This window comes from Cetorhinus maximus, chromosome 4 (genome assembly GCF_964194155.1).
Source record: "Cetorhinus maximus chromosome 4, sCetMax3.hap1.1, whole genome shotgun sequence".
Classification (NCBI taxonomy): Eukaryota; Metazoa; Chordata; class Chondrichthyes; order Lamniformes; family Cetorhinidae; genus Cetorhinus; species Cetorhinus maximus.
Genome location: NC_135882.1, coordinates 140,254,377 through 140,269,545, shown reverse-complemented (window position 1 = coordinate 140,269,545; position 15,169 = coordinate 140,254,377). Strand labels below are relative to the sequence as shown.

At 39.0% G+C, this 15,169-nt stretch overlaps 1 protein-coding gene across 3 annotated transcripts in view; it reads right to left on the bottom strand.

Annotated features, from left to right (window-relative positions):
• Nucleotides 1–4,532: 4,532 nt before the first annotated feature.
• Nucleotides 4,533–15,169, bottom strand: part of rhpn1 (rhophilin, Rho GTPase binding protein 1) — a 124,917-nt gene continuing 114,280 nt past the window's right edge. For all 3 annotated transcript variants that reach the window (XM_078540930.1, XM_078540929.1, XM_078540931.1), the window contains one exon: nt 4,533–13,257. In XM_078540930.1, coding sequence (XP_078397056.1) covers nt 13,051–13,257 — 207 coding nt within the window. In that variant the 3' untranslated portion in view covers nt 4,533–13,050. The remainder of the gene's footprint in view (nt 13,258–15,169) is intronic.

The following is a 15,169-nucleotide window of genomic DNA, read 5'->3' as shown; positions in this document are numbered from 1 at the left end:
AGGGAGGCTAAATGCAGATTGGATGACCGCTTTGCAGAAAACCTTAGTTTATTCCGCAAACATGACCCCAAGCGACCAGTCACCTTTCATTTTAATATTCCATTAAATTGTAACCTCGGCCTCCTATTCAGATGAAGCTCAACATAAGCTCGAGGAACAGCATCTTACCTTTTGATTAGGCACTTTACAGCCTTCCAGATTCAACATTGAGTTCAATAATTTCAGATCATAACTTCTGCTCTCATTTCTTCAGACAGCAGCTGTTGATGATTGTTTTTTGCCATTTAAAACTCCTCTAACCCCATCTTTTGTTTCTTCTCTCATTACCATCTCTTTTGCTTTGCACCACCATTCATTTTGCCATTTAATCTCTCCTATATTTCACCCTATAAGATTTTCCTTTTGTTCTTTCCATCCTCCCCTTTCCCTGCCTTTGTACTTGCTTTTGACTTGTTACTTCTCTAACTTTTTCCACTTGATGTAAGATCACCGACCTGTAATGTTAAGGGGAAGTTTAACTAAAATAACATGGATGAGTTTGCGTCCAGTTTGGGTTGGGGGGGGGGGGTGGGGGGGTGTTAGGAAATAGAGATAGTTTAAGTTATATTTGAATTTGTGGGTGTTGGGAATAAGGTACATCTTTAAGTTTAATAGTATTTTTGTATTTGCGTATTATAAAAAGTTGAGTTTTAGCTTCACTTTAAAATACGGCTGCATTTTAATGAAGATTTTATGACTCTTGAAGGGAAGTTAAAACAAAGGTAGAAAAAAAACTATGCTATTGCCTAGCAACAGGAGGCCCCACAGAGACAGAAAAGTAGTTTAAGTTCAGTTGAAAGCAGTTTGAGTTCAGCTGGAAGCAGCATAGCAAGTCCCAAACTGAGTTGAAGCCAGAATTTCAGAGGTTGGACAGGAGAGTAAACTGCAGGAGTGGATTCCAGAAGCTAAAAAAGACAGTCCCCAAATCCAGGGGAGTGTAACAGGAAAGGTCCCAAGAGCTCAGTCCAGTCAAAGGACAAGGACAGGAATCTGGAAAAGGCCCTGTTCTGTGGAAGTGAAAGTAAGGAGCAGAGAGGAAGGCTCCAAGCTTAAAGGGAGAAAGCTGCAGGACACAGATTTAAAGAAATATAGGCTTGGGAGAAGCCAGGAGATACAAGGGAACAGCCAAAGGTTTGTAACTGTTTACTATGAGTATGTGAAGCAGTGATGTTCTGTTGGCACAGCTGAGTCGATGAGACACAGTGCTTAGAAGGAAACTTGAACGCACGTGGTTGTCCGGGGAGAGGAACATCAGAAATCTCTGGAAGTGGACCGTTGTGGAAAGCATCTGAGAGGAAGTGTTGTTTGGGAGAAGATTCCATAGTGAGTTCTTCTATAGTGAAGATTAGAAGCCCTTACGCAAAAGACTGAGTTCAGTGAGACCAGTTTGCTCATGGTGTGACAAGCGTTGGGGTGGGGAGGGTGGGGAAGAGTTGCTGAGAGATCCATAGCATCAGTTTGGGGTGGCAACTGTCACTTGGTTTCAAAATGTGGTCATCTATTGGTTTACATGGACTGTGTACTTACTGTGAATATTAGAGTATCAAATAGCTTCTGTGTTACCCTTACAAACCTGAGTATATCAATAAAGGTATAGTTGTGGGTGAAGGAGTGTTGTTAATATAGTTCATCGTTTCTTGTTTAATAAATGTTTTATTCTTTTGTTAAAAGTTCATCAGCTGACTCTTCTGACTCTGTTCAATAGCTACTCTATGTATCTAAACAAAAATTAAAACTTGGGATCTATCAAGTCAGGTTCCACTCTGAAATCTGGCTTGTCCAGTAGCAACATCAGCTGGGGTCATAACAGGGGGTTGGATATTAAGAATCAAAATTCCTGACCCAAACCCACCAACCTGCTTCAAAGAGGCTAGTTGGCACACTGTGTATGATGATAAGGCTGAGTGTCTCATTATTATTCCATACTTCAATTTTAAATAGTCAATTGGTAGCATAGAACTTGACAGGGGCAAAATTTGGGTGGGGGGGGGGTGGGGGCGGGGGGGAGGCGGAGGAAATAAATACAATAACTATCACTAGAGAAAATGTACTCGGGAAACTAATGGGACTAAAGGCCGATAAGTCCCCTGGACCTGAAGGGTTGCCTCCTAGGATTTTAAAGGAAGTAGCTGCAGAGATAGTGGATGCACTGGTAGTAATCTTCCAAGAATCCTTAGATTCTGGAAAAGTCCCAGAGGATTGGAAAACTGCCAAGGTAACACCCTTATTGAAAAAGAGAGGGAGACAAAAAATAAGTAACTCTAGGCCAGTTAGCTTAACACCTGTCATTGGGAAGCTGTTAGCGTCTATTATAAAAGGTGTAAGAGCAGAGCAATTAGAAATACATATAATCTGAGTCAGCATTGCTTCATGAAGGGGAAATCGTGCCTGACAAATTTATTAGAATTCTTTGAGGAAGTAACAAGTAGGATAGATAAAGGGGAAAAAGTAGATGTAATATATTTGGATTTCCAAAAGGCATTTGATAAGGTACCGCACATGAGGCTACTTAATAGGATAAAAGCCCATGGTGTTAGGGGGTAGTGTATTAGCATGGATAGAGGATTGGCTTACTAATAGAAGACAGAGAGTTGGGATAAGGGGCGGACATTTTTAGGATGCCAACCTGTAACTAGTGGAGTGCCATAGGGATCAGTGCTGGGGCCACAATTATTTGAAATATATATTATGACTTGGCGATAGTACATTCACTTCTCTCATCTAAGTTTGCGGATGACACAAAAATAGGTCAGAAGGCAAGTGGTGAGGATGACACAGAGTCTACAGAGGAATAAAGACAGGTTAAGTGAATGGGCAAAAACTTGGCAGATGGAATATAATGTGGGAAAATATGAGGTTATGCACTTTGGCAGGAAGAATGGAAGAGCTGAATATTATTCAAATGGAGAAAGACTGCAGAAGGTTGCAGCACAGAGGAATTTGGGGGTCCTTATACATGAATCGTAAAAACTAGCAAACAAGTTTAGCAGGCAAAAGGGAAGACAAATGGAATGTTGGCCTTTATTTCAAAGGGAATGGAGCATAAAAATAGGGAAGTCTTGCTAAAACTATACAAGGCACTAATTAGACCACACCTAGAATACTGTGAACAGTTTTGGTCCCTTATCTGAGGAAAGATATACTGGCATTGGAGGCAGTCCAGAGAAGGTTCACTATGTTGATCCTGGGATGGAGGGATTTTATGAGGAAAGGTTGAGTAGATAGAACCTGTACTCATTGGAATTTAGAAGAATGAGAGTTGACCTTATTAATAAGATTCTTAGGGGGCTTGATAGGATAGATGCTGAGGTTATTTTCCCTTTTGGGAGAGTCCAGGACCAGAGGGCATAATCTCAGAATAAGGGGTTGCCCATTTAAAACAGAGATGAGGAGGAATTTCTTCTCTGAGGGTAATGAATCTGTGGAATTCTTTACTGTAGAGGGCTGTAGTGGCTGGGCCGCTAAGTACATTCAAGGCTGAGATAGACAGATTTTTAATCAGTAAGGTAATCATGGGTTATCGGGAAAAGGCAGGAAAGCGGACCTGAGGATTATCTGATCAGCCATAATCTCATTGAATGGCCTACTTCTGCTCCTACATCTTATGGCTTATTATGGAAAATAAACATGCTGTCAAAGCTTTTCTATCAAGGCAGAATTGCAAGAATACCAAATCTCAAAGGTAACAATTTCTATTGCAACAGAAGAGGTGTGATTGGTTGGCAAGTAGGTAGAGGCCTTTCTGTGATGAATGCATCAGGGAACAGTTAAAGCTTTTGTTTAAATTCAAACCAGGCAAGTCAGCTTTGGTCAAGACATTGACATGGGGAATGAACCAGGGAATAGCCATCTCCCAATCTTGTTTAGTTGAAAAAGGTACAATGCGTGGACATGTTCCATTTGCAACAAAAATAAGTGTAACAAAATTGTAAACTGGTTTATGATTCCATTATAGGTACTCTTCTCCTGAGGTCAGCAGTGCAAATACTTTCTCTACCACAGTCAAACAGTCCTCAGATGAGGTGAAATTTCCTCACTCTGAGGGTGGAGAGTCTTTAGAACTTTCTCTATCCCAGAGGGCTGTGGAATTGAATATATTCAAAGCCAAGATTAATATTTTTGAACTTAAGGAATCAAAGGATCAAGCAGAAAAGAGTTAGGGTTCAATATGAACTATGATCTTATTGAATTGCAGAGTGGGCCAGACTCCTGCTTTGATTACTTCTTTTCTCATGTTCTTTGACACTGTCTCCATTCGCACCTGATGAATGGTCTATCAGATGAGATACTTAATCAGCTGTTTCCGAGGAACTGAATTCCAGCAAAACCTTCTTTGACAAGATCTTCAGGGGAGGGAAGAAAGTTGTTAAAACAGATCCTGACTAAATTTCATTCAATTTCATGCCCATTAGGCTAAGACATAGCAAATACATACTGGTCTTGAAAATCTAACATAGCCAAAACACGTTAAATAGACAATCATGAAACAAGTATTAACATGTCTCAATTTATTTGCAGTGGTCATGATACAGAAATAGAAATCTATCATCTTGGATCACAAGTAGTGTCATCATCCGAGAAACACCAAAAACTACATCTTGTACCAAAAAAAAACCGACGAGAGATACACTTTGGACAAAATTTCTTATACACAAGTAAACATTATTCCAGACATTCAGAAATGGATGTACAATTGTTCAACATGAATCAGACGCTTGGCAGTTTTTTTAAAATAGATTTTCTTTTGGTTTCACCTGTGCTTCCATACGGAAAATTAATAAAATGATCAAAGTTAATTTGGCTACAATCAGTGGATTCTCCTGTATCCAATTCTGGGAATTATGAAATAAATTTGCTTAGAGTTCAAAACATCAATGAGACAAGTGCTTCATATTTGTGTACCATAAGAGGTCCATTTTGCACAAAATTATCCTATGCATTGGGAACTATTAGTGTGAAAAATTGCTTTATTCAAGTGTGCAGCTTGGGAACCAAATGCTATATCTGTTTCTGTCACCTCCCATCCCCCACCCCACCCCCTCCAACAAAAACAACCGCTGGATGAATGAAGAGTAACTCTTTCAATTGAGATTTTGGAGTAGATTACAGTTTACAATTCCCTTCAAAGCACAGTGTGCTATCAATGGGTTTAAGTTGCAATGAAGGTATTTCTGTAGAGAGAGGGCAAGACAGATCTAAAGGAAATGCTGTACGTAGGGTTGAGGTTGACTGAAAAATGATGGAGACTTGGATCCAACAGTCATTTACTGTCCTAAAAATTCTTATGACTTGACTTGCACAGCACAACATTGGCAACAAAATCCTGAAACAACATTGTGAGCGTACCTTCACTGCAAAGACTGCAGTAATTCAATAACTGCCACCATCACCTTCTCAAGGGCAACTTGGCAGTAAACGTTGGCGTTGTCAGTGATGAGCATATCCTGAGAATCAATATATAAAAAAAGTAATACAGAGGGCTGAGGTTACCTTAGATGATCTTTTCAGAAATAAATTATTTAAAAAAAAAAATTGAAGGTCAGAAGGGAAATCGGAAGAAATGTGCAATGTGATCCCATTCTTTTAATTTGCAATATTTCAAAGTATGTGTACAAATGTTCAGTAGCTCCAGATCAAAGTGCAAGAGCTAGCATTTAACTCTGATCACAAGTAGATACACTTAAAAAATAAATTATATTTTTATTAGAGCTGTGATATGCATGTAGTGTGACTTCAATGTACAGAATAATGATTTAATACAGCTAAGCCAAGAATGTTTAAAATGTTTATTCAAATTTGATCTAAACGAGAGTATTGCCTTAGAATTTACCATTATGCATGATATTAGCATGCTTCATCGAGCTCATCGTCTAGTGTTTCAGCGTCATCAAGCTCATCGTCTAGTGTTTCAGCGCTGCAGGCGCACCCTTATCAATTATCTTCTGTCTTCCAGTCCATGTAGACTTCAGGTCCCGAATACAATACTAAAATATTTGCTATCTTTGTACTACAAAAAAAGGACAAGTCATGGCTATGAATGCAGGGCAACCTCAAGGTATAAGTAAGCACCAGGTGGGGGAAAAAAATCTCCATCTTATGGTTTTTATTGCTCTAGCACCTTACACGAACTTAGGATAGACAGGGGATAAGTTACTGATTAGGCTGGAATGCACATCTCGCAGGTTTAGGTGGTGGTGTAAATTTTGAAAAGGCCTTGGACATCATGAATTAAACCAGTGCTCTACAAATGTACACAAATCTCCTTAAAATCAATTGTAAAAGTTGTGTGTAGAAACTTATCACAATTTTACAGTCGTCATTTAAAAATCCTAACAACTGTACTTGCATATTGTTCAATTCTGCATAAAGGGCACAACATGAATGAAAAGGTTATTTTTCTGCATTGTTAACTATTTTGGTAACACAATCATGTGGTTGGGACAGTTGCCTAATTCTCTTTATGGTGGAGCTGGTTACAATGGGACTAGGAATGCTGCATGAAAAAAAGACAGCTGGCAGTTTTTACAAACTTGCTGTAATAAAAAACATCATGGTCTGGATTTTATGCAGCCTGTCATGGCAGGAACCATGGTAGCTGGACCCACTTAATTGCAGGAGATGCTGCGCAACAGTATTTGCCATTTAAGACGCGAGATGCCTGGTCACTGATGGGAGGATGTCAATTAGGCTCATTAATTAACCAATGGACATCCATTATCCCTGAGTGCACCACAACTTAGTGGAGGCTGCATGGGTCTCCCAAGCCCTTGGAAGGCCGCCCAGCAAAACCCAACGGGTTTGCCAGCTGCCTGCTGGAAGGGTTCTTTGCTATCAGGCATTCTGTGCCCAATTAAGAGACCCAGCATCAGACTGGAGTGGTCGCTGCTGAAAGCCAACCCAAGAGGTTGTTTATTAATTATTTTTTTTTAGTAATTTTTTTTTTTTTTACAACCCTTGTCTCTGACCTCTTCCCATGAGATCCACATCCCGCCTTCATTCACCTGTGGCCTGGCTTCCCTCTGGGACCTTGGGCCTCAGGTGGGTGCAATGCTGCCAGCAGACACCATTCCCACTGGCACTGGTGGCATGAGGAGCTGCTGGCCTCTGATGGCCAGCGTCTCCCGCAACCAGGGATCTCAGTTGACCACAGTTGAGCTTTTCCTGCGATTAAGTGCCTGTGTCTGAAGGGCACTTAATTCCATCGCCACCCCCCCACCCCCCGCCCCCCCATGGAAGTGATGGGGCTTCCTTGCCAGTTCTCTGACCGGTGGGTGAGACCTTTGACAGCTCAACAAAACCCTGCCCATGTTCCACATTTGGAACATGTACAATTTAAATTCACACACAATTTAAATGTAATTGAGTTTAAAACGGAAATAAATTATGAATGTTGGTGATATACAACAAGATTATTTGCTAAAATGCAGAGGCTAATTTGTGCTAATGGTGTTCTAGTGCTGGATACCTTCCCGTCTGCTCTTCTCTCCAAAATAAATTAAGAAGCAGACAACTTAACTCTTACATCGTCAGAAACCTACATTTGGGTTCAATTTGTGCTTAAGCCACTCTGATGAAGGGTTTCTACCCAAAATGGGAATCTAAAATTTCTGTAAGGTTATAAACCTAAGTAAATGTCAAAGAAAAACTTTTGAACTGTCATTCCAGATTATTATTGGAGTAACTTCCTACATATAAGCCATTTGAGAGGGTGGGAGGAGCTAGTTATTGTGTTTGTACATGCACTGAGTATTATTTGCTGGGAAAATAAAATGCATTTATTAAAAAAAAAATTGACCCCATTACAATCCTGGTATCGAAGTTGTAAGGCATCCACTCTTCCTGTCATGGAATAAATTGACAGCTATTATGGTGCTAGTAATAGAAAATATTAGAAAACTAAGAATATTAGGAAATGGATTAACAAAAACCGTTGAAATAGATTACCAAGCATTTTTCAGTCCACTCAAAACACCAAAGTACAATTGGCATTTAAATGTTGTTTCTAAAGTACTAAACTTTGCTTTCTTGGTTCAAGATAATCATCCAAACCCCTCAGGTGTTTCACTTCTATCAAAAGGCTGTTTTGTTTGCAAGTGACCAATCCTATGTAAGTGTCTAGATATAGGAACAAAAAGTAATTTTAAGAAATGAGAAAGAGTAAACAAAGTAAGAGGTGAAACTCTACCTGTCCTAATTGAATTATTATAGTACAATCTAAATAACTAAGACAGACTCTAATCAAAGGCCTTTTTGCATGAAAAATTTGACATGCAATTATTCAAATTAAACAATATTAATAAAGAGGGAATTTAATGCAAAAAATCCAAATTATTGAATTAAGTGAGTTTGAATTAAGAGTAGACTTTCAACAGCCAAAAACCTTTAGTGCTACTTCATGAAGCTGAAAATACTGATGTACCAAACCGCCAAAAAAAAACTAAAGTGACAGTGCCTAACTTCTACACTGCCACAATATTAACCAATAACCTTTTAGTTCTGCTATATTGTCTTAATTTTAAAATAATTTTACAAAATTGCTGCATTTTTATTGTAATGGAAATCTTTTTTAAAAAGAAAACAGTAAACAAAATGGACGGAAAAAAAAGCTATGTTTTGAAATAACTGCATATCCACTCAGAACTCAATTACTTTGATATCTTGCTTCTATGTTTAAAATTGCTTCTGTTGCTCTGAATTCACTCAGTTTGCACTGTAGGGCAGAATTCAGAATGCTGGCAGCAACCGTTGCTTGCTGAAATATCAGCTGTTAATGCATGGGAAATGAAAATGGTAGCCAACCATTGGTCCGAATTTTTTCTTCCAAGAGAGGGGATGAATGAACCTCTCATACACCAAGGAAATGTTGATTGAAAACATTTATGCAAATAAATTCATTTGTGAAATCAGGTGCAGTTGTGAAAAAAAGATAATTTTCCTGAAACTTTTCATACAAATTTCAGATTAGCATCCAGCCTGGCACTAGATCTCTTAACCAAGTATGCTTTGGAAGCTGTTATCACTCATATCTAGCAAGGACTCACCTGTTTTAGACAGAGTGCAGCTGATGCAATTGTTTTAATCCACTGGGGCATTGAATGGAAAGACTCTGGTTCCTGATCTGAGCTGCTTCTTCTACAGAAAAGTGGTCAGCAGAGACAAGATTGCAAACATCAAAGGACAGGCTGGGGGTGGTAGGGATGACTTATTTAAATAAACTGCTAGGCTAGTCATTACAAGTCACTCAAATATCTCCAAACTACCATAATGGGATCAGGCAGTATATTTCACAAATTTTCTCAGTAATGTCATGGTCTATGGCAAACGGGCAAGAATGGGTAAAAGTATAAAACAGAATCTTAGAAATTCATGAACAATGCATTATTAGGATAACAGCTTTTACAATAGTTTATCCCTTATGCTACACTTTTCTACTCATTCAGCTATTGTTTCGAAAATTTTTTATTTATTCTCAGACCGTGGCTGGCACCAGCAAGACTGCATTTATTGCCTGTCACTAGTTATCCTGAGAAGATAGTGATGGGCCATCTTCCTTAATTGCTCCAATTCTTGTTGTGATGGTGCTACACAATAACATTAGGTAGGGATTTCCAGAGTGTTGACCAAGGAACAATGAAAAAGTGATATATCTCCAGTCAGAATAGTGTAGAACAAAGGATGCTGCTGTTCCCAAAACATTCCTGATTTTGTCCATCTTACCAGTAAAGTTTCAGGGAAAGAAGGTACTAAGTAACCTTGTAAGTTGCTGGATTGTTCCTAGATTGCCAGCTCTGCTCTAAAGTAATGATGGTTCATTAGGTAACTACATTGTGCTACTGGCACCGAGCAATATAAACCATATGAATATATGGTTTATATGAAATACCAGGTTTAATTTTTAATCCATTCAGAAACTGCAAATTCCATGGTAGTACCTGCCCATGTTTCCTACATTACAGCAGTGACTATACTTCCAAAGTGGTTCATGGGTTGTAAAGCGCTTTAGGATGCCCTGCAGTTCTGAAATGTGCCACATAAATGTTATGTTTTTCTTTTTTTCACAGTTATGCTTTTTTACTTATAGAATTTTATGTTGTTCAACTCAATCAAGTGTGCATGAGAAGCTATGAATATAAAAGCAGACACTTTCTAACTGTCTCTCTTGTCTCCTTGTTCCTCCAGCAAACTGAACTGGTCAAACTGTTCTTCAGGAGATAAAACTCATTCAACTGGACAGTTAGTTTATGTTGCAGTACAGCAGCACTGAGAGTGACTATGAATTTTTTCTTACAAAAACACAGATTGCCTGAATATAGAGAATGGACATGACACAAATAAATTCCTCACATGCTTTTCCAATGGCAAGTTAGTCACCCGTGAATTAACTTTTTCCAAAGTGTCACCTACAGTTAGTTTCATCCAGTGGCAAAGGACTAGCGCCTACAAAAAAAAATGATTTCTTAAAAAAAACAGACAAATAAGTGCTACATTTTCTCACATTGAAAACAAAGAGATGACAAATTTCAGTGAATCTCTGTACTGAATGTCAGACTTTTAATTGCTGCCAGTTTTAAAGTTGAAATTTAATTACATATGATAGGGGAGGCAGTTAAAGACTTCTCAGTTTAGAATGTAGCCTGAACCCTGCCCAAACCCAAAATTCCACAGGCTTAATGCTTTAGGCTCTGCTATTAGCCATTATGCATGAATTTACAGTATCATGATGCTCAACAGCTGTTAAAATTTATAGTGTGTAGTTTCATCCACCCAAAACATTTGCAGGAACAGCTAATTAAATTTAGTATATTTTAAAAAACTACATTTTCGATAGAACTTCATGCCAATGATTCAAGTCTGGGACAATGGTAGATGGAGGATGAAGATTCTTTTGTCTTATTCACAGATCTGAGTACAGCCATTTATTTAGCCATAAACAGAACGTAAAAGAAAAATTACAACTAGATTAAAATCTAGTTGGGCTTTTTATTAAGTTTTTGTCACTGAGATAATCTCTACATGACAGCAGCAAGGGATAAATTAAATTAATTCTACCAAGCTAAACCCAGCACAACTTCCTAATACATGCAATATAACTTGCTTTGTTTTCAGTGAGAAAGCGGTGGAAAGTAAATGACACTGTAGGCAGGTTCCAACTTGCAGATTATATGAAGGATCAAACTAAGAGAAAAGTTAGAATAAGTGAACACAAATTAAATGCCTTACAGGGTAGAAAGTAATACTGAAACCCGTAGGACAAGACAGAAGGATCTTGGACCTCCAGCGTACCATTTGTCCTGAGGCAGGTTAATACTATTTTAAATATTTCCTTCTGATAATCTGCTAGATCACCACTGTTTTTGTTGAAGACAGATCACAACAAGCTATGAACAGACTATTCACAAGACAAAAATAAAACTTTGGCTGAAGGAGAAAAGCATAAGCTCCTGGTAAGCATAAAATTAAGCAAGATAAGGCCTGTCATGATGGGAGATCTGATGAACAACAGCCTGAAATGGTCATTTATTAACAATGAGTTAAAAATAGTTAATAAACTCTCATCCAGTGAGGAAAAACTCAAATACCATATATACTCAAGTAATAGTTGATCTCGCATAAAAGTCGACCCTTGACTTTTAGCCAAATCATATCTCGTGTACAGGTCAACCTTATTTTTTTAAGGGATAGAAGAACAAGTTTTTTGTTGTACAATGCTACACTAAAATAGTGTAAACCAGTAATTATAATTCCCTGGTGTTATAGTTATGCTACCAATACCATTAGATTACCTACACTTTATCACATATCCTCTGGTACCACGCTCCATATTATGTCTTATAAAGCTATCTGAGACAAAAAATGATAAATAACCTGTTACTACCTGTAATTTTAATTTCCTCATATGGTCGAATGTACTAATTCTTTTGGATTATGTACATTATCCTCTGCTACAAGAGACGATGGGAGAGGATGGCAATACAATTAACGTAAATTAAAGTGAGAGATAAATCTTTAATTGTAGATTTAAAGTGGAACATGGCGATTGTGTGTGGTTTTGCCCTCATCATACTCAAGAAAAATCTAGGTTATGACTGCTGCTGCTTAGCCTACCAAAAGCATGGCATAGCTTACAGATAATTGGTAAATATTTTTCAAAATAACAGTTGTCCCTTCAACATACACGGAATTCAATCCTTCGAAAATATTACTCATGTGTAAGTCGACCCCCTATTTTTTGGCCTAAAAATTTGATCTAAAAAACTACTTTACTTGAGTATATACGGTTGAAATGCAAAATGTTAGAAATGTGCAGATCATTCAGTATCTTAAAGAGAAAGACAAATGTTTTGGGTAAACCTTTCATCAAGCCTAGCATTGAAAGGCCTTCCACTTTAACTAAACTGGCAGCAGTGAAACTACTACAAAATATCAAAGCCCCGATTTGTTGCGTCTGACTTCACCCCACTACCATTTTCTTTGACAAACAAGTCTTCCAGTACAGAAACAGTTTAATACAAGTTCAACAAAGACTTTGTAGCAGTTTAGCATATCTGAGTGACTTGCTAGGCCATTTCAGAGGACATTTAAGAATCAACCACGTTGCTGCGGTTCTGGAGTCACATCTGGGCCATAGTGAACCAGATGGGTTTTCATGACAATCAATGATTACCATTACTGATTCCAGGTTTATTAATTGATTGAATTTAAATTCCACCAGCTGCCAATATGAAATTTAAACTCTCATCCCCAGAGCATTATCTAGGCCTCTGAGCTACTAGTCCAGTGACGTTACCGCTATGCCACTGCCTCCCCTATGAAAGGAGTTGAGTGATAATACATCTTGTAGTGCATGATTGATAGGGCTTCAAGTGAGATGAACTTCTAAAGAACCATTCTGCATCCTTAGTTGAGATGGATATGTTTGTGGAGCTAGTAAATAATTCTCATTCTTAATTGAGATGGATATGTTTGTGGAGCTAGTAAATAATTCTCATAAGTTAGGACTGACAAGACTTTTCAGTAGAATGATCCATCATCTGTTACAGCAATGAAGGGCAAGCTGTGAGTGCTGCCATCTTTGCTTGAATTCTTCTTCTTGTTCCAGGTGAGGAGCAAGCCTGGACTCTTGCTAGAATCAGCAATCTTCCTACTGTTCTCTTTATCATTCCCAGAGAAGATGCTTGCTGAGGACATTGTACCTAGAAGTGATTTTCTGTCAGCTTGCTGGAAAGAAAAGCAAAATGATAACCATCTCTGGCAAACTGTTCAGTGAAAATGCCCTGAAGTATTCCAAGTATTAGCTTGTTTAATGAATTTTAATTTGCAGACTCTCAATCATATTTGAACAACTTCAACAGTTCCTTTAACGTAGTAAAAAATCCAAAGGCTCTTCGTGGAACATTAGAAAACAAAAAATTGACACAAAGCCACATAAGGAGATGTTAGAGTAGATGACCAAAAGCTTGGTCAGAGGTAGGTTTTAAAGGAGCATCTTAAAAGAGGAGTGTTGGAGTCTTAGGAAGGGAATTCCAGAGCTTAGGCATCTGAAGGCACAGCCATCAACGGCACAGTGATTAAAATTGGGGATGTCCAAGAGGCCGTAATTAGAGCAATGCAGATATCTCAGAGGATTGTAGGACTGGAGGAGATTACAGAGATCATAAAAAGATTTGAAAACAAGGATGAGAATTTTAAAATTGAACCATTGCTCAATCAGGAGCCAATATATGCCAGTTAGAACAAGGATGAACAAGACTTTTTGCCAGTGGAACACTTTTCAGGGAAAAAAACAATGACGCTAAATTCAAAGGTTGCTAGGTGGCATACTGCATTGGAGCTGTGAAGCTCTACATCACTAAGTGGTAGAATGCATGTTTCTCCGCTCGATCTATCAGACAGTGTGCTACCAATTTCAGCCATGCCAATGTGGAGAAGGGCCAAGAGGAATTCAGTTGCTAATACCTTGAATGAGAATGGAAAAATCAGATAGAGAGAGAGTCACCATGGTGGAAGGGAGTGGTGGGGTGTGGAGGGGTGCTCCCAAGACCCAGTGACTTTCAGAGCAAGATGGAGAGTTGAGCAGGTTGACCAACTGTTCTCTCTCCTTGCTTTGTCCAACTGGCCATTCTTCATGCAGTACCCAGATAAGAAATTTTGGAAATTTATTCACACTCTGGAGGAGGTCAGAATTGAACCGAATCATATTCACATCCACACCAAGCCAGGATCAATGAATTGCAGTGACAGGAACCTGTGCTGATTTTTCACATATCTAATCTAGAGCTGAATCCAATGTTGCACTCAGTCACCACCTTTATCACCAACCCATCTGAGGTCAGTAACACTAATAGTATACATGGACTGCAGCAGTTTAAGGTGGTAGCTCACCACCACCTTCTGAAGGGCAGGGAAATATAAATACTGGCCTAGTCAGCAACACCCATGTCCCATAAAAGAATAAAAAAGTAAGGGATCTGGTTCTTTGTCTAGTTTCCAGATATCCAGTAATACAGAAAATGGTTCAATTAAAAAAAAATCTATCAGAAATGCTTTATAGTTTTATTTTGAGGAAGCAGAATGATATTTAATTTTAACCAGTACATGCTGGCAGCAGATTTAATGTGGCCCACAAAGGCAGGGGCACCTTAGAATCTGGAAAGATGGGAGGGGATGGAGGGCCCATTGTCTTCCTGGCTCCATGCAAGTATGTCTGTAGCAGGAAATGTTGAGGAGACCTTCCTGTCCAAAGGCAAATTGAGGCACTTAAGTGGCCAATTAATATTTACATGGGGAGAATGCCCAGTAAAAGTAGGTGGTCTCACTGTGAACTTAGAGGTGGGTGGGGTGCCTTCCTGATCGGGCACTATGTGGCCCATGGAAAGGCTCCCTGGTGGCAAGGGCATCCCCTGTGGAAATACCACGCTCTGGCCTCATCAACAACCTCTACCAAAGGCTGACTGGCCCTGGCTACCCTGACCCCAACTCACCTTGGTGGCTTCCATTGCTGCTGCTCTGACCTTGGTACAGTCCCAGCACTAGACACTGCTCCTGGTAGGGCTGTTGGGACTTGAGAGCTGCAGGCCCTCTGATGGACCAACAGCTTTTTGAGGTGGGGTCTCTGAGATTAAAGGAAAAG